Consider the following 24,082-nt stretch of genomic DNA (forward strand, 5'->3'; position numbering starts at 1 on the left):
GGCTCACAGCTGTCAACATGAGGCACCTACCTGCTGGAATGGAGAGGGAAAAGGACGGGAGGCACTCGGCTTCCTATCTTAGGGCCCTGACTGCCGTCTCTGCTTGATGGAGCAGCAGTCCTTCACCTGCCCCTTATTAGAAAAAGCAGTGTTAGCCCGGACACAGGCACAGGGAGGATCCCCACCACCACCACGACGCACCGCTGGCTGGGCATGAAGAAGGAACATCAGCAACAGCATAACATTATTCGTGGCTTAGACACTGGGAGGTAGGGGTGGATAACCGAGGCCGGGCCTCCGCGAGACAAAAAGATGCAGGGTCACTGCATCTTCAGAGGAGGCCGCGCCGGGGCAGTCAGATTTTGCCGGCGAAAGTCCCGTTCTTGATCTGCTCATTCCAGCTCTCCACCTGGGAAGCAGAAAGGCAGGGAGCGGGACGCCGGCTCAGCCTCAGCCGAGCCCTCCCCACGCCTGGCCCGGCGCCCCCTCTGCCGACTCACCCAGCTGGTGGGGCACAGCGAGTGGTACACGCGGTAATAGTACTCGCAGGGCTGCGTGCTCTTCCCACGGCGGGTCCTGATCTTGAGGCAGCGGTGGTAGTCTGTGGGGGGCGGGGTCACGCGACAAGCCACGCCCATTCCAGGACAGGATCCGCCCTTCCACTACTCGGTCCCTCCCAGTTCTTCCCTGCTTCGCCCGCCTCCCTCTACCCCCGAGGCCTCCATCCCGCCCCTCCCAGCCATGCCCCAACCCCTACCTCCCTCACACTGCTCCTCCTAGCCAGACCCTGCCCCTACCTACCTCGCCCCACACCTTCCAAATCAGGCCTTGCGCCTACCAACCTCGCCCCGCCCCGCCCCGCCCCTCCCGGCTCAGCCCCGCCTTTTCTCGGCCCGGCCCCGCCCCTACCAACCTCTCCCCGCCCCTCCCAGCTCAGCCCCGCCCCTCCCAGCTCAGCCCCGCCCCCACCAGCCCAGGCCCGCCCTGCCTCCCACCCTAACGGTCTCCACGGGACTTCGGGTGGGAGTGGCCCTCCCTGCCTTCCCTCGTCACACCCTGCTCCCCCCATAACCTGGCTGAGCAGGTCTCACCCAGGAAGTTCTGGTAGCAGTTACGGGTCTGGTTCTGGTTGGGGAAGCGCGGGTCGAAGGGCGGCGTCGACCATTTCCCCTTGGGGGGCTCCTGGGCTTCCACATCCAACATCCTAGAAGGAGGCAACTTCTGCGGGACGGGACGGGGACTCCGTGCCGCCGAGGGGGCGCCCTCGCTCCGACCCGTCCCCCCATCCGGACCCCCGCCCCTCAACCCCACCCGTCGTGCCCTCACCAGCCTGACGTTGGCGGCCACGGGATCTGCTGTACGACGGTCCCCGGGTGCCGCTGGCTTCTGAGTCCGCCGGGTGCGGTGCCCCCCGGCTCAGGAGAAACGCACCCGCGGCCAGATTGGCTCGGACGCCCGAGCCCCAGCCAATGGGAGCAGTCGTGCGCCGCGGGCCTGGTAGGGGCGCCCCCACCCACCCCTCGCTCCCTGACGCCCCCTCGGGGACCCGCGCGCACAGGCACTGAGGTGCGACCTGCTGAGTCTCAGACTCAAGCTTTAATCTCTGCGAAGTTGGGCGGCTCCACGGGCTCGCCCCGCCCCCGCCCCCCAATATATAAAGGCATATCGATAGTTCTGGTATCTACCGGACGGGGCGAATCCCCCCAAGCGGCCTTTCAACATTCCGCTTCTTACAGTCGGTGCGCACAGAACCCTGGGGGCCTGTGGAGTTAAGAGGAAAGAGTGGCGGTGGGGTCAGGGCTCCTGGGACCCCCCTTCCCCCCTTGCCCCCAGTTCCTCCCCTCTGCCCTCCCCCAGCCCTCCCCTCTCCTCCTCCTCTCGGTCCCCCCTCCCCCCCCCCCACCTCCAGGGTCTTAAAGGGTACCTGGCAGCGCTGGGCTCCTCCGGACAGTTTCCGACTGGGGTTGAGCCCCACCCCCCGCATCCAGCTACTCAAAGTGCTGGGAGTGCTGCGGGCTGCAGGGAGAAAGCAAGCAGAGAGAACTTTGGGGGACAGGGTAGGGAGAGAGGGGTGCCCAGGGCTTTAAGAGCTGCAGATGCCTGGCTTAGGAATCTGGGCAGGTGGTTTCACCTCTAGAACCCTGCTAAGCTTCTCTCCCTCCTGCCTGGTTAATATCAGGCCTGACTCAGGATTGGTCACACTGGCAGCCAAATGTACGAATTAAGAATCCCGGCCAGGTGCGGTGGCTCATCCCTGTAATCCTGGCAGTATGTGGGGCGGAGGCGGGAGGATTGCTTGAGCCCAGGAGTTTGAGACTAGCCTGGACAACATGGTGAAACCCCATCTCTACAAAAAATACCAAAGTTAGCCAGGCGCGTTGGCGCATGCCCGTGGTTACAGCTACTCAGGAGGCTGAGGCAGGAGAATCACCTGAGCCTGGGTAGGTTGAGGCTGCAGTGAGCTGTGATGGCATCACTGCACTTCAGCCCGGGCAACATGTGAGACCTCGGTTTTGTTTTGTTTTTTTGTGTTTTTTTTTGTTTGTTTGTTTGTTTTTGAGACGGAGTCTCGCTCTGTAGCCCGGGCTGGAGTGCAGTGGCCAGATCTCAGCTCACTGCAAGCTCCGCCTCCCAGGTTTACGCCATTCTCCTGCCTCAGCCTCCCGAGTAGCTGGGACTACAGGCGCCCGCCACCTCGCCCGGCTAGTTTTTTGTATTTTTTAGTAGAGACGGGGTTTCACCGGGTTAGCCAGGATGGTCTCGATCTCCTGACCTCGTGATCCGCCCGTCTCGGCCTCCCAAAGTGCTGGGATTACAGGCTTGAGCCACCGCGCCCGGCCTGTTTTGTTTTTTTTGAGACTGAGTCTCACTCTCTCTCCCAGTCTGGAGTACAGTGGCATCATCTCCGCTCACTGCAAGCTCCGCCTCCAGGGTTTACGCCATTCTCCTACCTCAGCCTCCCGAGTAGCTGGGACTACAGGCGTCCGCCACCATGCCCGGCGAATATTTTGTATTTTTAGTAGAGACGGGGTTTCACCGTGTTAGCCAGGATGCTCTCTATCTCCTGACCTTGTGATCCGCCCGCCTCGGCCTCCTAAAGTGCTGGGATTACAGGCGTGAGCCACCACGTCCAGCCCCAGAGACCTCTTTTCTACAAAAAATCAAAAATTTGGCTGGGCTTTGGAGGCTGAGGCAGGAGGATCACTTGAGCCCAGGAAGATTGAGGCTGCCGTGAGCCATGATCACACCACTGCACTCTAGCCTGGGAGAGAGAGCAAGAGACTCTGTCTCTAGAGGGACTGCACTCTAGCCTGGTGAGAGAGCTCACCTCCAACCCATGAGTAGCCACTCCCCTTCCTCCACACCAGGTCCCTGGCCTCCAGCCATTCACTCTCTGTCTCTACGGGTTGGCCTGTTCTGGGCATTTCATGGAAATGGGGTCTCTGTGGCCTTTTGTGTCTGGCCCCTTTCACTTGGCATGGTGTTTCTGAGGTGTTGTAGCCTAGAGACGCCCCTCTCTCCACACTCTCCTGACTGCTGCCATCAGGACTTCAACCCCAGCCCCCACATCACTTCCACACTGGTAAATCCAGAGGTGTGACCCCAGGCCCCGCTTCCTTCACCTGACCACAGCGTTTGACACCGACGTTCCCTCCCCGCCTTGTCGCTGTCTCCACATGGTGCTGAGATGCCCCCGTCTCTGGCTGCTCTGCTCTCCCTGACTCTGGCTCCTCTTTGCCCAAACACCTCAGACTTTTCTCCATCTCCACTCACTCGCCGGTGAATTCCTCCAATCTCACAGCCTGAGCTAACCTGTCTGTGCACCAGTGACTCCCCAAATTGCTTCCCCTGAGCTCCAGACTCGTGTCCAACTGCTTACCCTACATCTTCCCTGACACCTCAGAATCAAGGTGTCCGAAAGAGAGGTGCTCCTGAGCGCCTCCCAGAACCTACTCCCCTGCACTGCCGCCGCCTGCTCCGGGCATCTCGAACCCACATCCTCCCAGCCGTCTTCAAGTCAGCCTTTCTCTCACATCACAAACCCCAATCCGTGAAGCAATCTATTGGCTCACTCTTCAAAGCATCTCCAGAGTCCCCCGCTTCTCCACACCTCCATCACCTCCCGTCTTGTGCAAGCCACCATCATCTCCTACCTGGGTTCCTGCAGCCGCCTCCACCCTGTCCTCCAGACGCCCACTCTTGCCCCCTCTACATCCTCCACGCCCCAGCCAGAGGCAGCCTCTTCACACATAAATCAGTCCCCATTATTCTTCTGCTCCAAACCCTCCAGCTCGCTCAGAGTCAAAGCCAAAGTTCCTAAAATTGTCTGCAAAGTCCTCCGTGATGGGCGTCCCCCTGCTGCGCCTCTGACCGAGTTTCCACCCTGGGATCCCCGTGGTCCAGCACATTACAAACACTCCTGCCCCAGGGACTTTGCAGTGGCCATTCCTTCTGCTGGCATGCTTTCCCTGCAGATGGCCTCATGGCTTCCTCCGTCCTCTCCTCCAAGTCTTCACACAAACCACTCCAGCTCAATGAGGCCTCCCTAGACCACCTGGGCTGTGGTGGGGGCTGTCCTGTGCACTATAGGATGCTGAGCGGCATCCCTGGTCTCTACCTGCTAGAAGCCAGGAGCACATCCCACCACCACCAGCCCCATGGTCAGACGCTGTATCCCCACTGCCTAGAACAATGCCTGGCACAGAGTCGGCACTCACTATGTATCAGAGTGAAAGGGGGCCGAGCGTGGTGGCTCACGCCTGTAATCCCAGCACTTTGGGAGGCCAAGGCGGGCAGATCACTTGAGGTCAGGTTCAAGACCAGCCTGGCCAACATGGTGAAACCCCGTCTCTACTAAAAATACAAAAATTAGCCGGTCATGGTGACACACGCCTGTAATCCCAGCTACGCAGGATGCCAGGAGGTGGAGTTTGCAGTGAGCCAAGATCATACCACTGCACTCCAGCCTGGGTGACAGAGTGAGACCCTGTCAAAAAAAAAAAAAACGGGAAAGGAGGGAGTGATCGTCTCTATCTCATAAACAGCAGAGCTCACAGTAAATGCTAGCTGCTAACCCCTGCTACCTGGGCGGAAGGTTAAAGACACCCGATTCCTCCTGTATTTCCTCTGCCTTGGTGGCCGTGTTCCTCACAGTTTCAAGTTCTAAGAGCATGGGCAAAAGAATTTCTGACGAAGACCCCACAGTGGCCAGGGGGTGCTGGGCTGGCATCTTCATGGGCTCCTGCGACAGTCTCTTGGGCTGCTGGGACGCCTTGGCTGTGGCCTCCGTCTTTGAGATTGGGGTCTCCGAGAGGGGGGATGGCGGTAAGCCCTCCCACCGTGAGGCGGGCAGGGGGATAGGCGCCTGGGAGATTCCTTCCCTCTTGGGACTGGCAGAGGTGGGCTTGGAGCGAAGGGGCACCTTGGGCGGCGGCCCCTCGGGGTCCCAGGGTGACCCTTTACTCTCGCCCCATTGCTGCTTGCCCTCCTTCACCCAAGTGTGCGACTCTGGCTGTTCTCTGACCACCACTGGCTTCCCCTCCGGTGAGGACAGCTGGCCTGGGTGGAAGGGCATTGAAGCCATCACTGACGTGGCAGACGCCTGCGAAGTCGCCAAGAGCCAGGAGGGAAGTGAGACCAGAGAGGGTTTCACGCGCTGCTCTTTGGAGTTGGCCAGGATCGTGAGCTTGGCGAGGGTGAGCGTTTCCACGGAGAAGGGTCTGCTGAGCTCCTGGGAGGGGCCCTCGACGGCCAGCTCCTTTGTCTCGACCCATCTTTTCCGCTGCTCCAGCTCCTTGGATCTCGCGCCAGGCGGGTCCAGGGACCTCTCTTCAAGCTTCACCAAGTGGGCCCGGTCCTCCAACTTCCCCTGGCCCCTGAAGGCCTCCAGGGTCACCTCCTGGGTTTTGCTAACCAGGATGTCCTTGGACTCCTTCTTGGTCACGGTGAAGGGCGACTCCAGGGACTTGACCTGAGTTGTCATCACCACGTCTGTCTCCTGGGTGCCCACCGTCACCGCTGGCTCCGGTTTCCCTCCAGACGGGCTTCTCTCCAGCGCAGCTCTTCCAGGAATTCCTGTTGGCAACACGTCGCCAGGGAGCCTCCCCCGTGAGGCAGGCGAGCCCGGTGCCATCTGGTATTGGGGAGGTGAGGTCTGCGGAGCCTTTTGGGACGGGGCAGGGAGAAGCAGAGATTTCCTCTTTGGAGCAGTGGGGGACACAGCCTTCTGGGGAATGGTAGGTACAGATGGGGCCTTCTGAGATGGGGGTGGGGTCTTCTGGGGTGGGGCAGGTACGGCTGAGGCCTTCCAGGGAGGAGCTGATGCAGCTGAGACCTTCTGGGGAGGAGCCAATCCAGGTGGGGGCGTCCACGAGGAAGCAGGTACAGCTGGGAGCGTCTGGGACTGGTCAACGAGGAATGGTGCCTTGCAAGACGTGACAGGGCCCCTCTGGCAGGGTGGTGGCCCCCGCCCCTGGTGGGAGCCCATAGACCTGGCCTTTTCCCTGCCCCTGGGGATGGAAGAGTAGGGTGTGGAGAGGCGGGCAGCCGGGGGATAGGGAGCCAGGCCGGAGGTAGCAGATGACAAAGTGCTGCTCTCAGAATCCATGAGGTCTTCCATGTCCTGATGCCACAGGCACGGGTCCAGGGAGCTGCCGGAGCCCAGAAAGAAGCAATCAGGGCTGTCAGCTGAGACACAGTACGAAGGGCTCTCAACCACAGGTCCCTGGCCTGTGGCCTCCTCAGATGCAGATGTGCAGGCCTGTAGATGGACAGAGGGGAGAGGATGCATGGTCAGGATGCATGGAGACCCCAGACCCGGGAGAGCAGACCCCAGCCCCTCCTCCCTCAGACCCAGGCGTCCGGGCCCCCGGCCCCTCCTCCCTCAGACCCAGGAGTCCGGGCCCCCGGCCCCTCCTCCCTCAGCTCTGGGGCCTGGGCCCCGCCCCGGGTATAAGGCTGGCCTTTGGAGAGGACTGTGTCTGCTTGGCCGTGCTGGAAATGATGCTGAAGATGGTCCAGATGGTGATGCTGGTCTTCTCTGGATGGGGGAGCAGTCTGAGCCCTTTGGGGCGGGAACCAGAGCTACGCAGTGTGGCAGGGGGTGGGGTGGGTTGATCTTACCAGAAAAGTGGGCTTGGGTGTGAGTTCTGTCGGGGTGGAAGTCTGGGTGGGACCTGCAGGAGCAATACCGTGGGACTTTGGTGACATCTGGGCTGGGGTCTCCCACCTTCTCCCACCCACCCACCCACCAGCAACAAGACCCCACGCCCACTTCTTTTCTGCAGGTTTCTTCCCGACGTCGGCATGCTCCAGCTGCGACCAGATGAGGGGCACAGAGTCGCCCACGGCCTGAGACTTGAAACTGCGTTTGAGTGCCTGGCATGGGTGAGGAAGGGACGGTTAGACAGGGGCAGCCCCTAGGGCGCGCACCACCCCGCCAGCTCACCTTGGCCTTCCTCTGTCTCCGAGTGGCCACCGGAGACTTCTTACAAGGAAAGTTGTGCTCAGCAACCCTGACTGGGAAGAGAGAAAACATCCTGGATCAGGGACCCCAGGGGAGGGCACGAGGACCTACCCCAGGAGCTTGTGCAGGCCCCGACCAAGGGAGGGGGAAGAGCCAAAGGGTGCAACTCCGTCCCTGCTGGGGGAGAACCCGACACCCAGAGGTCCTGAAGAACAGCAAGGCCTGCTCACCTGCATGTCTGCTGACAGGCTGGTCCTGCGGAGACAGAAGGAGGCAGGAGGGGCCTGGGCTTCCACATCTCCATAACCTACCCAGCCAGAGGTCTAGGCCCCCTCCTGCTCCCAGGACCCTGCGATCCAGCCCCTCCTCCCTCAGACCCAGGAGACCAGACCCAGCCCCTCCTCCCTCAGACCCAGGAGTCCAGACCCAGCCCTTCCTCCCTCAGACCCAGGGGTCCAGACCCAGCCCCTCCTCCCTCAGACCCAGGGGTCCAGACCCAGCCCCTCCTCCCTCAGACCCAGGAGTCCAGGGCTCCAGCCCCTCCTCCCTTGATTCGGGGATCCAGGCCCCAGTCCCTCCTCCCTCAGATCCAGGATTCCGGGACCCCAGCCCCTCCTCCCTCAGACCCAGGAGTCCCCCCAGCCCCTTCTCCCTCAGACCCAGGAGTTCAGACTGCCAACCCGCCACCCTCAGAACCAGGAGTCCAGACCCCCAGCTCCTCCTCCCTCAGACCCAGGAGTCCAGGCCCCCAGCCCCTCCTCCCTGAGACCCAGGAGTCCAGACCCCCAGGCCCTCCTCCCTCGACTCAGGTGTCCAGACCCAGCCCCTCCTCCCTTGACTCAGGGGTTAGGCCCGACCTAGACTTTGGGCTCTTGGTCCCAGTCCCCTGTAGATCTGGCCGGGGAGTTCCTAGGGCCTGCCATGCCCTGGGCTGTGGAGCTGGGGTCCCACCTGCAGGTGCCAGGTGGAGGCAGGTGCTTTGGCCAGGGGCACATCCAGGGGGGCCGTGCACATGGTCCTGGGGGCCCAGGTGGGAGGCCGCTCCTGAAGCAGGTTGATGAGGCGGATCCAACAGTGGAACAGGAAGCCTGCCTCGTTGTCGGGGGCGTCCAGAGCCAGGTAGTACTGGCGGCCCGAGACCAGGCGCAGCTTCAGGCGCCAGGCAGAGAGGTCATGGACGCAGAGGTGGACGAGGTCCAGGGGGATCATCCTGGGAGAGGCAGAAGGGAGCGTCTAGAGCAGGAAGGGCAGAGGGGGCGGCCAAGGGGTTGGGGGATGCGGCACCTGGTCAGCACGAGGCCCGAGCAGTCCCCGTCCTCGGCAGGCTGGCCGATCAGCAAGATGTCGGGCAACGCCAGGCCTGGCAGGGAGGCAGCCACGCCCATGGCCAGCCGGTTGGTTCTGTGATTCACGAACACTGGGCCCCCTTGATGGGTCACCTGGGGTAGTCAGGGAGAGGCGCTGGAACCATTCCTTCCTCCAGCACCTGCGGCCTGAGCCTCCCTCCTGATCGTCCCCTACACAGGGACGGCTAAATCCCATTCCCTCTCAAAATCCCCCAGCCCGGGTGGCCTCGCTTCCCCTCTGCCCCTCTCAGCCCCAGGGCACTGGGAGCTGGAGACCTGAACAAAGTTACTCTCGAACATGGGCAGTGGACGGAGGGGCAGGTATTCGCCCTTCTGGAGGGTCTTTTGCAGCTCCCCCAGAACAGGGACCCACTTCGGGGTGCCCTGGAGCGGCTCAGGGCGCCTCCTGTTTCGAAGCCAGATCATGGTGGCGGTGGGTGCTGGTTTAGGGACCCAGAACCCAGGTGTGCAGGCCTCCCAGCCCCGGCCCACCAGCCTTGGCCCCTGGGGCTTCACAGGTGCCTGGAGCTCAGAGTTACAGAGCGTGGAGATGCCCCAGGCTGGGAGACTCGAGCCTCGGCCATGGCCCTGCCAGGGTGGACAGCAGGGGCTGGGGGGAGGAGCCTCTGGTGGAGGGGCTTTGTGACCTCATCGGACACACAGGGGCCTCTTCCGGGAACTCTCCGGGGACCGTGGGCTCTCTTCTCCTCCAGGGATATAGCCTGGAGTTTTTTTGTGCGTTTGTTTCTTTGTTTTTTGAGAGGGAGTTTCACTCTGGTTGCCCAGGCCGGAGTGCAATGGCGCGATCTCGGCTCACCGCAGCCCCTGCCTCCTGGGTTCAAGCGATTCTCCTGCCTCAGCCTTCCCAGTAGCTGGATTGTATTTTTAGTAGAGACAGGGTTTCTCCATGTTGGTCAGGCTGGTCTTGAACTCCTGACCTTAAGTGATCCACCCGCCTCAGCCTCCCAAAGTGCTGGGATTACAGGCGTGAGCCACCGCACCTGGCCAGCCTGGAGTCTTGAGGGCTGAGATGGGTGAATCAAAACTCTGGGCCCAGGATGGGCACCCCCAACTGCAGACCCAAACTAGTGACAACACGGGGCCCCTGGAAGTCTGTCTGGGTTATTGTAAAGGGAAAATTAGGTAAAGGGTTTGAATTATCGTCCCTACTCTGCCATTGACCCTTCTCCAGGCCCTGGGTAAGACCCAAATCCCTACTGAACCTGTTTTTCCGTATCTCATGTGTGTGCCTGTTGCAAGGGTTCCTCAACACCAAGTTGCAAAGAGAGCTCTGGGAAAGAGCCAGACATGGCACAGAATCCCACTTCCACCTCTCCCTAGCTGTGTGACTTTGTGCAACAGAGTCCCTACTCCTTGTCTGAGACTCAGTTTCCCTTGCCTGTAAAATAGGGCGTATTCAAGGGTCGGGGGGATTTGTGTAAGTAAAAAGCCCACACTTAGTGCACAGCCCTGAGAGGCCCACTCAGCGGTCAACTTTGTCCCCTCCTGAGGGCTTATTTTTGGAGGGGAGGAGGCCGCTATTCTGTTCTTCTAAAAATAGTGTTTATTATTTTTAAAATGTGTCATGCAAAATACACAGTCATGGCAGAAATTCTGTAAAATACAGACAATCATAAACATCAAAAGTCACCCACAATCCCACCTCTCTCCTTTGACCTGGACACAGTCCTTGTCAACATTTGGCTTATTTCCCTTTAGGGTTTTTTTTTTTTTTTTTTAATCCATATATAGAAAGAAAAACACAAAAATTGGAATCGCATCATGCAGTGGTTTTGTAGCTGTTTCATGTCAGGACATCGTTTTTTCTCTTTTGAGACAGGGTTTTGCCACGTCTCCCAGGCTGGTCTCGAACTCTTGGACTTCAGTGATCCACTCGCTTCGTCCTCCCAGAGTGCTAGGATTACAGGCATGACCACCATGCCTGGCCAATGTCAGGCTATCTTTCTATATCCGAAGCAGGCCTCTCGCCTTAGCCTCCCTGAATGCTAGTCCCTGCTCTGGGTGGCCGGGCGGCATTCCATCCGCCGATGCACCATGTTGCTTAACCCTCACCTGTTGGATATCTGGATTGTTTCCAATTTGCTACAGTCAACACAGCCATAATGAACCATCTTGACCTTGCAGCTTTGTCACATACGGCTACTGTTAATCACAGGGTGACTTCTGGAACCTTCCATTAAATATTTATGGAAGACCTATATAGGTCAGGTGCGGTGGCTCACACCTGTAATCCCAGCACTTTGGGAGGCCAAGGCAGGAGGATCACCTGAGGTCAGGAGTTCGAAACCAGCCTGGTCAACATGGTGAAACCCTGTCTCTACTGAAAATACAAAAGAAATAAATAATTAGCCGGGCATGGTGGTGCACGCCTGTGATCCCAGCTAATCGGGAGGCTGAGGCAGGAGAATCGATTAAACACGGGAGGTGGAGGTTGCAGTGAGCTTAGATTGTGCCACTGCACTCCAACCTAGGCAACAGAGCAAGTCTCCATCTCAAAAAACAAAGAGCCGTATGCAGTGTGGGGCCCCAGGCGAGGCTCAAACTCTGCCTCCCCAGAGCTGTCTGGGTGACTGACCGTCTCCCAGTCCCTGCCCCGCCCACTCGGGACCTCCACCTGCCCTGCCCCAGTTACCCGAGCATCCAGCCCCAGCTCTCAGACAAATCGCCCTCAAGTGGGTATGTATGACACATTTAATTCCTTGTTCTCCGTCTCACAAAGGTTTCTCACATTTTTGTACAAAAACCCAGGCTTCCCTTTCCCCTCCCTCCCCACCCCAACATGAAAAGTAATTGCTTAAATAAATAGTATGTATTCCTGCCCAGTCCTCGAGGGGGAGGAGCCAGGGCAGAAGTCTGTGGACACAAGAATCCGGGACCCCAGCTCCCTCCTCCTCGGGGACCCAGGAGTCCACCTGCCTCCCACCCCCGCTCCTGAAATAAATAAGTATAAATAAGGCACAGATGCCCCCCAGCCTCACGGAAGGACTGTCTCTAACTAGGGGGAGACAAAGGCAGGGGGATCACCTGGCTGTTTCGCCCCCAGTACCGAAATAAATAAATAAATAAGATGTGGCTTTGGAAGGACGGTGGTGGCTCTGGGCCTCGGGTCACAGCCGAGTCTTCAGCAGCAGTAGCCCCCTCACGGCCCAGTCAAGTGTCAGGTGCAGCCCCCCCAGGATGGCGTGGGCGGCCCTGATGCCCCCCCAGGTTGAGGAGGGGGGCGCCAGCGGGGGCGCCGGCGGGTCTGGGGGCAGCTGGGGCAGGGCCAGGCGGGACATCTGTGGGGAGAGGAGAGAAAGTGAGCCACAGGTAGACGGTGCAGCGGGGGTGCAGGGCAGGGGCGACGTGGAGCTGCAGCTGAGTCGGGGCTGGGGGACCTCCAGGCTGCATATTCACAGGGAGACTGTGGTGTGTGGGGTGAAGTGTTTAGGCTGGGAGCTCTTCAGGGTGTGGGGTTCAGAAAATTGAGGCTGGGGTCAGGATGGGCTTCCAGAGCTAAGTGTGGGGGTTGGGGGTGAAGTCTGTGGAGTCAGGGCTGGCATCTTAGTTGTAGGTGAGGGATCAGGCCTGGGGGTTGTGAGGGTTGCCAGGTCAAGAATCTCAGCGCTGGGCTTTTGTTGTTGTTGTTTTAAAAAAAATTAACCCTCACGCCTGTAATCCTAGTACTTTGGGAGGCCGAGGCGGGTGGATTGCCTGAGCTCAGGCAATCCGGTCTCTATTAAAATAGAAAAAAAATTAGCCGGGCATGGCAGCATGGGCCTGTAGTCCCAGCTACTCAGGAGGCTGAGGCAGGAGAATCGCATGAGCCCGGGAGGCGGAGGTTGCATTGAGCCGAAATGGTGCCACTGCACTCTGGCCTAAGCAACAGAGTGCGAGACTCTGTCTCCAAAAAAATAAATAAATAAATAAATAATAATAATAATAATAATTAAGAGACAGAGTCTTGCTATGTTGCCCGGGCTGTCTCAAACGCATGGCCTCAAGAGGTCCTTCTGCCTTGGCCTCCCATGCCTTGGGATTACAGGAGTGAGCCACGGCGCCCAGCCAGGGCTGGGGTTTTAGAGAGTGTCTGGGGTCTGTGGGCTCGAGTGTAGGGTCAGGCCCTGGATCTCAGGGCTGAAGTCCTAGAGGTGGGGTCTCTGGGTTCCAGTTCAGGAACTCATGGGTGAGGGCTGGAGTCTCAGAGCTAGAAGTTGGAATTTGAGATCCAGGGTCTTTATTTGGAGCTAGGCCCAGGAACCAGGCTTTGAAGGTTTCTGGGTTCAGGGCTTTGGGGCTGGCTTTGGAAGTGAGGGTCTTGGGGCTGTAAAGGCACAGGCTCAGGGTCTGAGGTCTCGGGGTTTTAGATGTGGGGAGTGAGACATAGGGCCTCAGGGCTCAGGTTCTAGGGCCTTGAGGTCTTGGGTTTGTAGAGCCAGGGCCCCAAGGCTGGCTTTGGGTCAGGGTCTTGTATCTTAAGGTCTGGGATCTTTAAGGTGTCAGGATCTCAGGGCCAGGGCCTGGGGTCTCAGGGTCTGGAGGTCCATGGTTTTCTTTCTTTCTCTCTCTCTTTCTTTCTTCTTTTTTTTTTTGTTTTTTTGAGAGGGGGAGTTTCACTCTTGTTGCCCAGGCTGGAGTGCAATAGCGTGATCTCAGCTCACTGCAACCTCTGCCTCCCAGGTTCAAGCAATTCTCCTGCCTCAGCCTCCCAAGTAGCAGGGACTACCGGCGTACATCACCACACCTGGCTAATTTTGTATTTTTAGTAGAGACGGGGTTTCGCCATGTTGGTCTGGCTGGTCTAGAACTCCCGACCTAGGGTGATCCACCAGCCTCGGCCTCCCCCAAAGTGCTGGGATTACAGGCGTGAGCCACCGCGCCCGGCCAGGTCTGTGGTTTTCAACGCCATGGGGCCACGGTCTCCAAGTCTTGAGTTGAGGATTTGAATTCCCAAGTCTTCGGGCTTCAGGGTGGGGTCTTGGGTCTTAGGGGCTGGGATATGGGGACTTTGAGGTCATGGATGATGGAGTCTCAGGGTCTTGGGGTGAGGATTTGGAGTTTCTGGGCGGGATTTGGGGGTCTAGGGCCTCAAGGTCTCAGGGCCACAGGATCTTGGGGCTGTAGAGGCAGGGTCTCAGAGCAGGGCTGTTGCACTTAGGTCTGGGGTCTCAGGCTTCAAGGACTCAGGCCACAGGATCTTGGGGCCGGGGTGGGGGTCTGGGGTGTCAGGTCTTGGGAACAGGACATACCAGGAGCTGCAGCCGGCGCAGCAGCCGGTCCAGCCGGGTCTGCAGGGTGCCCAGCTCCGGCTCCAGGGTCTTCAGGGAAGAGCCCATTGCCCGACGCAGCCACTGCACATGCCGCAGGTAGGACAGTAGGTCCGCTCGCAGCCTTGTCAGCACACTCGGGAGCTGGGGACAGAGCCAGGACATCAGAGAACACCCAGCCAGTGCCCACTGTGCCCCTCATCCTCCCCACCCCCTTTACTCCCTGCCTCCCGCCTTGTCCCCAGCCCATTCCCCTGCCCTTACCTGTAGAGCTCCCAGTGCCCCCGCGCTCATGGCCAGGGTGGGCAGGGAATCCAGGTTGTGGTCCCCGTCAGCTGGGAATTTGTCCTTCTGGCAGGGAAAAAAGGCTGTGAGGGGGGCCCCTGCCCAGCCTAGGGGCTCCCTCCATCCCCCACGCCAGGCCCCCAACTCTTCCTCTCCCTCACTCTGCCACCCGAGAGCCCAGAACCCCTTCAAGTGGTCTGCCCACAGACATCTCTCCATTCCTCTCTGCCTCTCACTCCTGTGCTGGCCCCAGCCCAGTCTCTCCTACCAGCTGTATAGTCAGCTGCCGTGTGTCCTCCAGGAGAGAGCGGGTCAGGAGCACGGTGCTGTCCAGCTCGGCCCGAGGGTCTGGGGAAGCTCGAGGGGAGCCAGGTGGTGGCCCAGGGGCAACAGCTGTATCTGGCCACAGGCTCAGCACGACCAGGACCAGGCGGCAAACACCTGAGGGCAGGATAAGACAGAGAGCTCAGGCTGGACTCCGGTCTGAGGGAGGAGGGACTGGGGGCCTGGACTCCTGGGTCTGAGGGAGGAGGGGCTGGGGGCCTGGACTCCTGGGTCTGAGGGAGGAGAGGCTGGGCCTGGACTCCTGGGTCTGAGGGAGGAGGGGCCGGGGGCCTGGACTCCTGGGTCTGAGGGAGGAGGGGCCGGGGGCCTGGACTCCTGGGTCTGAGGGAGGAGGGAGCTGGGGGCCTGGACTCCTGGGTCTGAGGGAGGAGGGGCCGGGGGCCTGGACTCCTGGGTCTGAGGGAGGAGGGGCTGGGGACCTGGACTCCTGGGTCTGAGGGAGGAGGAGGCTGAGGCCTGGACTCCCGGCCTTAAGGAGGAGGGAGCTGGAGGTCTTAAGTCCCAGGGTGGAACGCCCGCGGGCAGGTCGCAGGGCCGGGCGGGCTTCCCTCTCCCTCCCTGGCTCTGGCGGCCCCGCCCGTCGGAGCAGACGCGGCCCCGGGCGGGTAGACGGGCCGGGCGTCTCCCGTCCGCCCCCGGACGCCGGAATCTGGGCCCCGGGGCGGGGCATGGTGGGGGGGAGGCACAGGCCAGAACCTGCCCCCTCCCCGGGCCGCGGGAACCCGAGCTGGCTGGGAGCAGGGGAAGGAGCCAGAGGCCAGGACGGAGCCCCGGAGACACGGACCTCTCCCACGGGAGACCCCCTAGACGCCCTCCCGGGAGCCCCGCCGGGTGGGCCGCAGGAAGCCGGGCCGCAGCGCACCTGGGCGGAGAGGGGCACAGCCACGGGCCCGGCCGGGCCGCGGGAGTGGGAGACCTGGCGGCGGGGGGCTCGGGGGTCCGGGACTGGCTCCCCGCAGCCCACCCCGGCCGCCCCGCCTACCCGGCCACTCGCCAGCCAATCAGCGCTCCCCGGCCGCCCGCGCCTCGCACACCCCCTGCCCGCCCCCTGGCCCTGCCAGCCGTCGGTCTGTCGGTGCGTCCGTCGGCCGCATCTGCCCGGCTCTCCTCGCTCTCCGCCCGCGCCCAGTCTCTCTCCTCCCCCTGCCTGGGGTCGCTGCTCCCTGGCTTGCTCCGGTCTCCGCGGACCCTGCCTCAGTTTCCCTCCGGAGCCTCTCTGCCGGGATCCCAGGGAGTCTGCGTCTCCCGGTCCCCGCGGGCTCCCTGGGGCCTGGGCCGATGGGGATCCCCTCCCTCCCGGCACCAGTCCCTCCGTCCCTGCCCCTGCTCGGTCTCCGCGTCTCGCTCCCTCTCGGGGCCCTGTCTGGCCCGTCCCTCCCGCGGCGCCTCTGATTGGCTGCCTCCATCCGCGCCTGTCTGTGTCTCTCTCTGCCCATCTCCTCTCGGCCTCCTCCTGTCTCCGAAGCTGCTCTCCTCCCCGTCTCTGACTCCCCGGCTGCCTCTCTCCGGGTCCCTCTCTGTGCGACTCAGCGGGGTCTGCCCCCACCCCCGCCGTGGGTCCCTCTCCTCCCTGCCTCCCTGTCCCCTCCACCCACCCCACGAACCAACTTACAGTTCATGTCCCCGCAGGGCCAGGGGTTCCCCAGGGCAGGGGGCAGGGAGCCGGGGGCCTTTAACCCTTCCCTGTCCGCTGCCGGGGGAGCCCCGGGGGTCAGCTGGGCCGCGGCCTGGGGAGGGGAGGCATGTGCCCGTCAGCAGCAGGGCCGAGGCAGTGAGGGAGTGTGGACGCCTGGGGGGTTATATAGGGGGCTGGGGCGGGCGGGCGGGGGGCAGGCGGCAGGGGAGGGCGGCCTGACACATCCTGACTCACCCTCCCTGCCTGCCTTTTCCATTCACACGGAGCGGCTGCCTTGCAGGGCTCACGCCGCCGCGCTCGGAGGAGGGCACGGAAGGAAAAGTTGGAAAAGTTGAAAAGGGAAAGGGGGGGGTGGTCGGAGAGGGGCTGGTGAGGTCATTGGCGTCCCCTCCCTCCACCTCCACGGGCCAGAGCAGACACTCAGGCTCAAGCGCTGGGGCCCGACTGTGGGTGGGGGTCCGGCTGGACCAGGACTGGCAGAGAGAGATGGGGAGGCAGGAGGACGGAAAGGCAGAGAGAGGCCGGACGGAGGGACAGGACAGGGGCCTGGAGAGGTGGAGGCAGGAGGAACAGGGAGTCGAAGGGACGGAGAGAGAGACACACACACACACAGAGTGAAGGAGAGACTGAGACAGAGACAGGGAGACCTAGATCCACAGAGATGGAGGCAGCCAGAGAGACACACCAGAGAAGCAGAGAGGATCAGAGGGCCAGTCCTGGAGACAGAGGAGAGGTTCTGGGAGTCCGAGATCAGACAGCGGGAGGAAGACAGCAGGAGGGACTTGGGGAGACCGGGGAAACCCGGAGGGAAAAGGAACAGAGACACCAAGACTCTGAGAGAGAGGACGCAGCAGCTGAAGGCACCAGGCAAAGAGACACAGGGCAGATGACAGGAACGGAGAGGCCCCATTAACAGAGATGGGGAGACAGATATTAGAAAGACAGAGATGCTGAGATGTTGGGGACTCAGCAATGGGGCCAGAGAGTAAAAGCCTTTCTCATTTTTTTGTTTGTTTGTTTTTTGGGACTGAATCGCGCTCTGTCGCCCAGGCTGGAGTGCAATGGCGTGATCAATGGCGTAATCTCAGCTCACTGTAACCTCTGCCTCCCGGGTTCAAGCGATTCTCTTGCCTCAGCCTCCCGAGTAGCTGGGATTACAGGTGTGCGCCACCACACCAGGCTAATTTTGTATTTTTAGTAGAGATGGGGTTTCACCATGTTGGCCAGGCTGGTCTCGATCTCCTGACCTCATGATCCGCCTGCCTCGGCCTCCCAAAGTGCTGGGATTACAGGTGTGAGCCACGGTGCCTGGCCTCGTTTTTGTTTTTTTTTGAGACAGAGTCTCGCTCTGTTGCCCAGGCTGGGGTGCAATGGTGTGATCTCAGCTCACTGTAACCTCTGCCTCCCAGGTTCAAGTGATTCTCATGCCTCAGCCTCCTGAGTAGCTGGGATTACAGGCACCTGCCACCACTCCTGGCTAATTTTTGTGTTTTTAATAGAGATAGGGTTTTGCCATGTTGCCCACGCTGGTCTCAAACTCCTGAGCTCAGGTCATCCGCCCACCTCAGCCTCCCAAAGTGCTGGGATTACGGGTGTGAACCACCACGACTGGCCAGAAAAGCCTTTCTTGAAGAGGCAGGTGGAGACAGGAAGGAGGAAGAGAGACGGAGACAGAGGACCAACAAAAAGAGGCACTGAAACACTCCACAGAGGCGAGACCTCCATGTGCGACTCTCCCCCTCTGTGCCTTAGTTTCCTCATCTGTGAAGGGGGGTTAATGAGCACCCCCAGCCCTCTAAATGCCACGATGAGGATAAAGTGAGCTCGTTCACGTGAAGCACAAAGTCAGTGCTAACCATCCTTATTCCCCGCGTTAGTTTTTATGAACACATCAGGGACACAGAGAAAAAGATGTTGCCTTTGAGAGAGACGGGGAGGATGAGGGAGACGCAGGAGCAAGGTGGGGTGAAGACGGGACAGTGGGGACACTGAGACAGTGGCCAGAACTGGGGCCAGGGGCCAGAGCCCTGGTCGTTGCTGCACAGAGGTGGAGGCGGTAGAGGTGTGCGGGGGGAGGGGACCCGCAGGCCAGGGTGGAGGCAGCAATGCCACCACGGTGGAGGCATGACCTCATCGCCTCAGGTAAGAACTCTTTCCCTCTCTCTGGCCTGTCACAGCCACCCCTTCCAGGGCCCCCCAGGGGCCCTCCCCAGCACCGGCTCCTGCTGGGACCCAGGCCTCTGACCACTGGGTCTCCGCCCCTCAGGGGGCCTGCTTCCGGCTGAGTCAGTGTGGGGGGCCCAAGGCTGCGTCAGTGAGGGGAGAGCTGACGTAGACCCCCCCAGACCGGCGGGGCCAGCCAAGGTGACTCAGGCCACCAGCTTGGGGGATGGACTAGCCTGAGGGGATAGGGGACTGGCTTGGGGCCAGCTGGGGAGCAAGAACAGGGCTCTGGTAATGCCAGCCCCGTCCCCCTACAGGGACCAGAGCCCAATCCCCAGCCCCTCCTCCCTCAGACCCCAGAGTCCAGGCCCCCAGGCCCTCCTCCCTCAGACCCAGGAGTCCAGGTCCCCAAACCCTCCTCCCTCAGACTCAGGAGTCCAGGTCCCCAGGCCCTCCTCCCTCAGACCCAGGAGTCCAGGCCCCCAGCCCCTCCTCCCTCAGACCCAGGAGTCCAGACCCCCAGCCTCTCCTCCCTCAGACCCAGGAGTCCAGGCCCCAGGCCCTCCTCCCTCAGACCCAGGAGTCCAGGCCCCCAGGCCCTCCTCCCTCAGACCCAGGAGTCCAGGCCCCCAGGCCCTCCTCCCTCAGACCCAGGAGTCCAGGCCCCCAACCCCTCCTCCCTCAGACCCAGGAGTCCAGGCCCCCAGTCCCTCCTCCCTCAGACCCAGGAGTCCAGATCCCCAGGCCCTCCTCCCTCAGACCCAGGAGTCCGGGCCCTAAATTCTAGTTCAAGAAAGGTAGAGGAGAATCTTGTGGCCCTTCTACACTTTGGGGAGCATGTATGGGGAAGGTCATGGGTCTGGGACGAATCCGGGGTCCCAGCTGCTGCCAGTTTCCTGTCTTGTCTGGGTCATCAGCCCTGGGTTGTGGGCTCAGACTCCATCCCGACAGCGTGGCTGCAGGAGGTGCAGGTAGATGGGCGGGTGCAGAGTGGTGGGGCTGGGAGTTATTGGCAACTCCTGGGTGTGCCCAGATCAGGGTGGGACACATTGGGCTACTTCTGTGAAAAGAAGAGAAAGAGAGAGAGAAAGAGATGAAGATCGGAAAAGAGACCCGGAGGCAGGACTAGGGAATCCCAAGAAAGTGACAGATGACAGAGACAAACAGAGCTGGAGAGACAGGGGCGACAAAGGCCCCAGGAAGCAGCCAGGGCTGTGGAACCCAGGGGAAGCTAGAGACCAGCTTGGGGGCTCGGAAACAGACTGGGCAGCCGGGGCACAAAGCCTGGGGTGGTCAGAGACACTGGGGAGAAGCCACGGGGATGTGGGGGATGACCAGGGAGTCCTGGCTCCCGCGCGGCCCCGGGGGGAAGCTGAGCCAGCAGGGTGTGAGGTCAGCAGGTCCCAGGCTGTGTGTGTGTCCGTCTGTCAGTCCCTGGGGGGTCCTGTCTGGCCTCTGGGGGGTGACGGGGCAGGCTGGCCACAGAGGCAGCCCAAACCTGTCATTAGCGGTGAGGGCCGTGACGGCGGGGGCCCCCCCAGTCCCAAGCCGCGGTCCAAGGCCAGGCGGCCCCACCCCCCACCCCCTCCTTGATCCCTGAGGAATCCCGGGAATTGGGAAGTGGGTCCAGATGATGTTGACACAGGAAACGGTCAGCAGCTGCCAGGCCTCAGCCCCACAACCCCTCTGACCCCCACCCCCGGCCCCCTGCAGAGGCCCCTCTAACCTGTGTCATCTCTGACGAAGGCAGCCCAGGGCCCACTCAGTACCCACCAGGATGTTTACAGGAGAGATGGGCAACACAGGGAGTCACCCCATGGGGCTTCCTGAGAAATGGGTCTGGCTCCTGGACCATCCACACAGACCCACAAGTTCAGGCCCCCAGCCCCTCCTCCCTCAGACCCAGGAGTCCAGGTCCCCAGGCCTTCTTCCCTCAGACCCAATTCTGGCTCCCAGCCCCATCCTTCAGACCTGGGAGTCCAGCGTTCAGCTCCTCCTACTTCAGACCCAGAAGTCTGGGACCTCCAGCCCCTCCTCCCTCAGACCCAGGAGTCCTGGCCCCCAACCCCTCCTCCCTCAGACCCAGGAGTCCAGACCCCCAGCCCCTCCTCCCTCAGACCCAGGAGTCCAGGCCCCAGTCCCTTCTCCCTTTAATGCAGGTGTCTGAGTTTCCAACCCCCTTTTCCCTCAGATGCAGCAGTTCCAGCCCAGAGACTGTCCCAGGGGAGCTGAGACTCCCTTCTCACTGTGCTGCAAAGCTGACTGGATGATTTGGGGTGCAGTAGGGGTTATGGTCCCAACCCAGTCCCTCAGTCCGGCTTCCTCCTCTTGGAAGCCAAGTTTCCTCCCAGTCATTGGGGAGCGGAGGGTGGGAATCAATGTGGAAGCTTCCGGATCTCCATTTGACTGACTCCCTCCCTCCACCCTCTAACCTCTGTTCACAAATGGGGAAACAGATCTAGGAGGGATATGGAGGTTCCCTGCCCAGAAGCCACCATCATAGTCTTCGAGCAGCTCCAGCCCACCAGGCCCTCAAATCTCAGCAGGGGCCACATGGCCTGTCCCCTTCCCTGTTTTTGTTTGTGTGTGTGTGTGTTTTGATTTTGTTGTTGTTGTTTTTGGATACAGAGTCTCACTCCTTCACCCAGGCTGAGTGCAGCAGCACGATCTCGACTCACTGCAACCTCCACCTCCTGGGTTCAAGCAATTCTCCTGCCTCAGTCACCCAAGCAGCTGGGATTATAGGCAAGTAACTACCACGCCCAGCTAATTTTTGTATTTTTGGTAGGGACGGGGTTTCCCCATGTTGGCCAGGCTGGTCTCGAACTCCTGACCTCAGGTGATCCTCCTGCCTCGGCCTCCCAAAATGCTGGGGTTACAGGCATGAGCCACCGCGCCCAGCCCTATGGCCTTCCTGCTAAACATTCCCTAGACAGCAGGCCTGGCGTGCCTGAGACGAAAAGCCTCTCGGGGTCCCCTGGACTTAGGCTCCGGCCCCCATTGTCTCATCTCCTTCCAAGGTCTCCTTGTTGCCGGGGTGGTGGGGGGGGACCTTCCCCAACAATGGGGCTCAGTGAGGCCTCTGTGTCTCCCAGCCCCACTTCCCCTGGTTGCTAAGGCAAAACACTCCCTAGCAACGGGGTTTCCTGAGCCTTCCGGCCACCCGAATCCACCTTCTCAGGTATCACTTTCCTAAGGAAAGGAATTCCCTCGCAAGACCTCCCAGTTCCCCACCCCTCAGGGCACCCTGGGTGATGTGGAGACACACCCCAGACCCCCCGCGCCCTCCCAGACTTCTCATCCCCGCCGTAAGTTGCCAAGGAGGTTCTTCTAAACCTGAGACGCCCCCCCCCACCAGGTACCTAAAGAATCAACACCCTAGACCAGGCATGGCCAGGCTGGTGTGAAGCCCCCCCACCCCCCTTCATTCCCGTTGCCGCGGGGACTCCCTAGCAACAGAACTCAGAATCCTGGGGCCTGGCGGGCAGGCGGGCGCGGCCGGTTACTGGGGTGATGTCCCGTAAGGCCTCTTCCCACAGCGACCCCAGGGGTCTGGGGAGGCGACATGTTGGGCTCTGGGATCCCAGCGCTGGGCCTGCTTCTGCTCCTGCAGGGCTCGGCAGGTGAGGGGCTGGTGAGGCCGGGGAGCTGAGGAGGGGCGCCCGGCCCTGCACAGCCCTAACACTGCCCTTTCTCTCACAGACGGAAATGGAATCCAGGGATTCTTCTATCCATGGAGTGAGCAGCGGCTGAAATACTGGGTCGCCCAGATCAGACCCCTGAATCTGAGGGAGGAGGGGCTGGGCCTGGACTCCTGGGTCTGAGGGAGGAGGGGCTGGGCCTGAACTCCTGGGTCTGAGGGAGGAGGGACTTGGTCCTGGACTCCTGGGTCTGAGGGAGGAGGGACTGACCCGGACTCCTGGGTCTGAGGGAGGAGGGGCTGGGCCTGAACTCCTGGGTCTGAGGGAGGAGGGACTTGGTCCTGGACTCCTGGGTCTGAGGGAGGAGGGGCTGGGCCTGGACTCCTGGGTGTGAGGGAGGAGGGGCTGGGAGTCTGGACTCCTGGGTCTGAGGGAGGAGGGCCTGGGGGTCTGGACTCCTGGGTCTGAGGGAGGAGGGGCTGGGGGCCTGGACTCCTGGGTCTGAGGGAGGGGGGGCTGGGGGCCTGGACTCCTGGGTCTGAGGGAGGAGGGGCTGGGGGCCTGGACTCCTGGGTCTGAGGGAGGAGGGGCTGGACCTGGACCCCTGGGTCTGAGGGAGGAGGGGCTGGGGCCTGGACCCCTGGGTCTGAAGGAGGAGGAGCTGGTGATGAAGCCACTGGCGGTTGGTCCCCAGGCTGTGAGGGTGACATATGGGACCGGGAGAGCTGCGGGGGCCAGGCGGCCATCGAGAGCCCCAACCTCTGCCTGCGCCTCCGGTGCTGCTACCGTGATGGGGTCTGCTACCACCAGCGTCCAGACGGTGAGGGCTCCTGGTCCCAGGTCCTTGGGGCATGGGTGTGGTGGCCGGGAGCCCCGGGTCTGAACCCTGCCTCCCTTGTCCAGAAAACATGCGGAGGAAGCACATGTGGGCGCTGGGCTGGGCGTGCGGCGGCCTCCTCCTCCTGAGCTGCAGCATCTGCTTGTTCTGGCGAGTGGGCCTGGGATGGGGCGGGCGCCTGCACCCCCAAGGGGAGGGTCCGGCCGCGGGCAGGGGCTGAGCCGTCTGCTCCCTGCAGGTGGGCCAAGCGCCGGGACGTGCTGCACATGCCTGGTTTCCTGGCGGGTCAGTGCGACCTGTCCAAGTCAGTCTCGCTGCTCTCCAAGCACCGAGGGACCAAGAAGACGCCGTCTGCGGGCAGCGCGCCGGTCGCCCTGTCCAAAGAGTCCAAGGATGCAGAGGGGGCCACCGAGGGGGAAGGGACAGAAGAGGGTGAGGAGACGGAGGGCGAGGAAGACGAGGATTAGGGGCGTCCCCGGGGGACTGCTCAATACAGATATGGCGGACGGATGCGTGTTCTCGTCTCTGAGAGCTGTGGGGAGCAGGGGGCATGGCGCACACAGAGGCCAGGGTAACAGGTGGGGGCTGGAGGGGGTTTGGGGATGGAAGCTCAGGGGGCCCCAGGCTGTGGCCATGGGGGTGTGAGCTGAGGGGGACCCTGGAATGAGAGAGATCTGGGAGGTAAGTGGGGAGGATCTGAGCTGAGGGGGATCTGCGCTCATGGGGGTGTCCTGGGCTGTGATCATGGGAGCCCTGGACTGAGGGGGTAGAGGTGTACGAGTGCTGGAGTGCGGGTCTGAAATGAGGGAGTTGGGGATATGTGGGGGTGGCGGGGTCTGAGGGGTGCCTGGACTGGGCAGGGGCAGGAGCATGCCACAGCCATGGAAACGTGCCCCTCAGTCTCCTCCATGGAGTGCCAGTGACCGACAGTATCCCCCCCCCCCGCCCCGCCGCCACCCCGGATACACCTAGATTACCATGGGCTGCTCTCCACCAGTAACAGCATGGCGAGGCAAGGGGTGGGGGTTCCAGGCACAGGCGCCTTCTCAAAGGGCAAGGGCCTCCCTCATGGACGATGACTTCAGCTCCCAACTCC

General features: G+C 61.5%; 4 protein-coding genes across 5 annotated transcripts; 1 reads left to right on the top strand and 3 right to left on the bottom strand.

The window, feature by feature from the left end:
- Positions 1 to 243: 243 nt before the first annotated feature.
- On the bottom strand, positions 244 to 1,382 carry LOC112613445 (cytochrome c oxidase subunit 6B2). Its single transcript, XM_025368952.1, has 4 exons — positions 1,327 to 1,382; positions 1,092 to 1,221; positions 501 to 601; positions 244 to 409 (listed from the first exon to the last, which is right to left on the bottom strand). The coding sequence occupies exons 2-4, from the start codon at positions 1,201 to 1,203 to the stop codon at positions 356 to 358; spliced, it is 267 nt and encodes an 88-aa protein (XP_025224737.1). The 5' UTR covers positions 1,204 to 1,221; positions 1,327 to 1,382; the 3' UTR covers positions 244 to 355.
- A 186-nt stretch (positions 1,383 to 1,568) lies between these two features.
- Positions 1,569 to 9,415, bottom strand: FAM71E2 (family with sequence similarity 71 member E2). The gene is made up of 11 exons (XM_025368559.1): positions 9,088 to 9,415; positions 8,750 to 8,904; positions 8,417 to 8,675; positions 7,696 to 7,720; positions 7,448 to 7,518; positions 7,274 to 7,377; positions 7,123 to 7,175; positions 6,963 to 7,039; positions 5,085 to 6,760; positions 1,925 to 2,016; positions 1,569 to 1,761 (listed from the first exon to the last, which is right to left on the bottom strand). Exons 1-10 carry the CDS (start codon positions 9,235 to 9,237, stop codon positions 1,989 to 1,991), a joined length of 2,598 nt encoding a protein of 865 aa, XP_025224344.1. The 5' UTR covers positions 9,238 to 9,415; the 3' UTR covers positions 1,569 to 1,761; positions 1,925 to 1,988.
- A 937-nt stretch (positions 9,416 to 10,352) lies between these two features.
- On the bottom strand, positions 10,353 to 16,484 carry IL11 (interleukin 11). 2 transcript variants are annotated; one of them, XM_025369038.1, is made up of 5 exons: positions 16,321 to 16,484; positions 14,632 to 14,804; positions 14,343 to 14,429; positions 14,061 to 14,222; positions 10,353 to 12,110 (listed from the first exon to the last, which is right to left on the bottom strand). In XM_025369038.1, the coding sequence occupies exons 1-5, from the start codon at positions 16,325 to 16,327 to the stop codon at positions 11,940 to 11,942; spliced, it is 600 nt and encodes a 199-aa protein (XP_025224823.1). In that variant the 5' UTR covers positions 16,328 to 16,484; the 3' UTR covers positions 10,353 to 11,939. The 2 variants fall into 2 exon arrangements, with proteins under 2 accessions (XP_025224823.1, XP_025224824.1); XM_025369039.1 differs by lacking the exon at positions 14,632 to 14,804 and having other exon boundaries at positions 16,321 to 16,481.
- Positions 16,485 to 22,072: 5,588 nt separating this feature from the next.
- On the top strand, positions 22,073 to 23,496 carry TMEM190 (transmembrane protein 190). Its single transcript, XM_025369045.1, has 5 exons — positions 22,073 to 22,130; positions 22,210 to 22,245; positions 22,843 to 22,968; positions 23,052 to 23,136; positions 23,225 to 23,496. Exons 1-5 carry the CDS (start codon positions 22,073 to 22,075, stop codon positions 23,451 to 23,453), a joined length of 534 nt encoding a protein of 177 aa, XP_025224830.1. The 3' UTR covers positions 23,454 to 23,496.
- The last annotated feature ends 586 nt before the right edge of the window (positions 23,497 to 24,082 follow it).

The sequence above is a fragment of the Theropithecus gelada genome, chromosome 19, assembly GCF_003255815.1.
Source record: "Theropithecus gelada isolate Dixy chromosome 19, Tgel_1.0, whole genome shotgun sequence".
NCBI lineage: Eukaryota > Metazoa > Chordata > Mammalia > Primates > Cercopithecidae > Theropithecus > Theropithecus gelada.

What these genes read in the sequence shown, in the direction of transcription:
- LOC112613445 (XM_025368952.1), bottom strand. Translation starts at nt 1,203, where the DNA reads ATGTTGGATGTGGAAGCCCAGGAGCCCCCCAAGGGGAAATGGTCGACG. An exon ending in CTGCTACCAGAACTTCCTGG is followed by an intron (nt 602 to 1,091) that starts GTGAGACCTGCT and finishes CGCCCCCCACAG; the next exon opens with ACTACCACCGCTGCCTCAAG. An exon ending in CGCTGTGCCCCACCAGCTGG is followed by an intron (nt 410 to 500) that starts GTGAGTCGGCAG and finishes TCTGCTTCCCAG; the next exon opens with GTGGAGAGCTGGAATGAGCA.
- FAM71E2 (XM_025368559.1), bottom strand. Translation starts at nt 9,237, where the DNA reads ATGATCTGGCTTCGAAACAGGAGGCGCCCTGAGCCGCTCCAGGGCACC. An exon ending in CACCCAAGCCCACTTTTCTG is followed by an intron (nt 7,040 to 7,122) that starts GTAAGATCAACC and finishes TCCCCCATCCAG; the next exon opens with AGAAGACCAGCATCACCATC. An exon ending in GTCTTTAACCTTCCGCCCAG is followed by an intron (nt 2,017 to 5,084) that starts GTAGCAGGGGTT and finishes TTCTCCCTGCAG; the next exon opens with CCCGCAGCACTCCCAGCACT.
- IL11 (XM_025369038.1), bottom strand. An exon ending in GGCAGCTGACTATACAGCTG is followed by an intron (nt 14,430 to 14,631) that starts GTAGGAGAGACT and finishes TTTCCCTGCCAG; the next exon opens with AAGGACAAATTCCCAGCTGA. An exon ending in GGGCACTGGGAGCTCTACAG is followed by an intron (nt 14,223 to 14,342) that starts GTAAGGGCAGGG and finishes CTCTGTCCCCAG; the next exon opens with CTCCCGAGTGTGCTGACAAG.
- TMEM190 (XM_025369045.1), top strand. Translation starts at nt 22,073, where the DNA reads ATGTTGGGCTCTGGGATCCCAGCGCTGGGCCTGCTTCTGCTCCTGCAG. An exon ending in CTACCACCAGCGTCCAGACG is followed by an intron (nt 22,969 to 23,051) that starts GTGAGGGCTCCT and finishes TCCCTTGTCCAG; the next exon opens with AAAACATGCGGAGGAAGCAC. An exon ending in TGCAGCATCTGCTTGTTCTG is followed by an intron (nt 23,137 to 23,224) that starts GCGAGTGGGCCT and finishes TGCTCCCTGCAG; the next exon opens with GTGGGCCAAGCGCCGGGACG.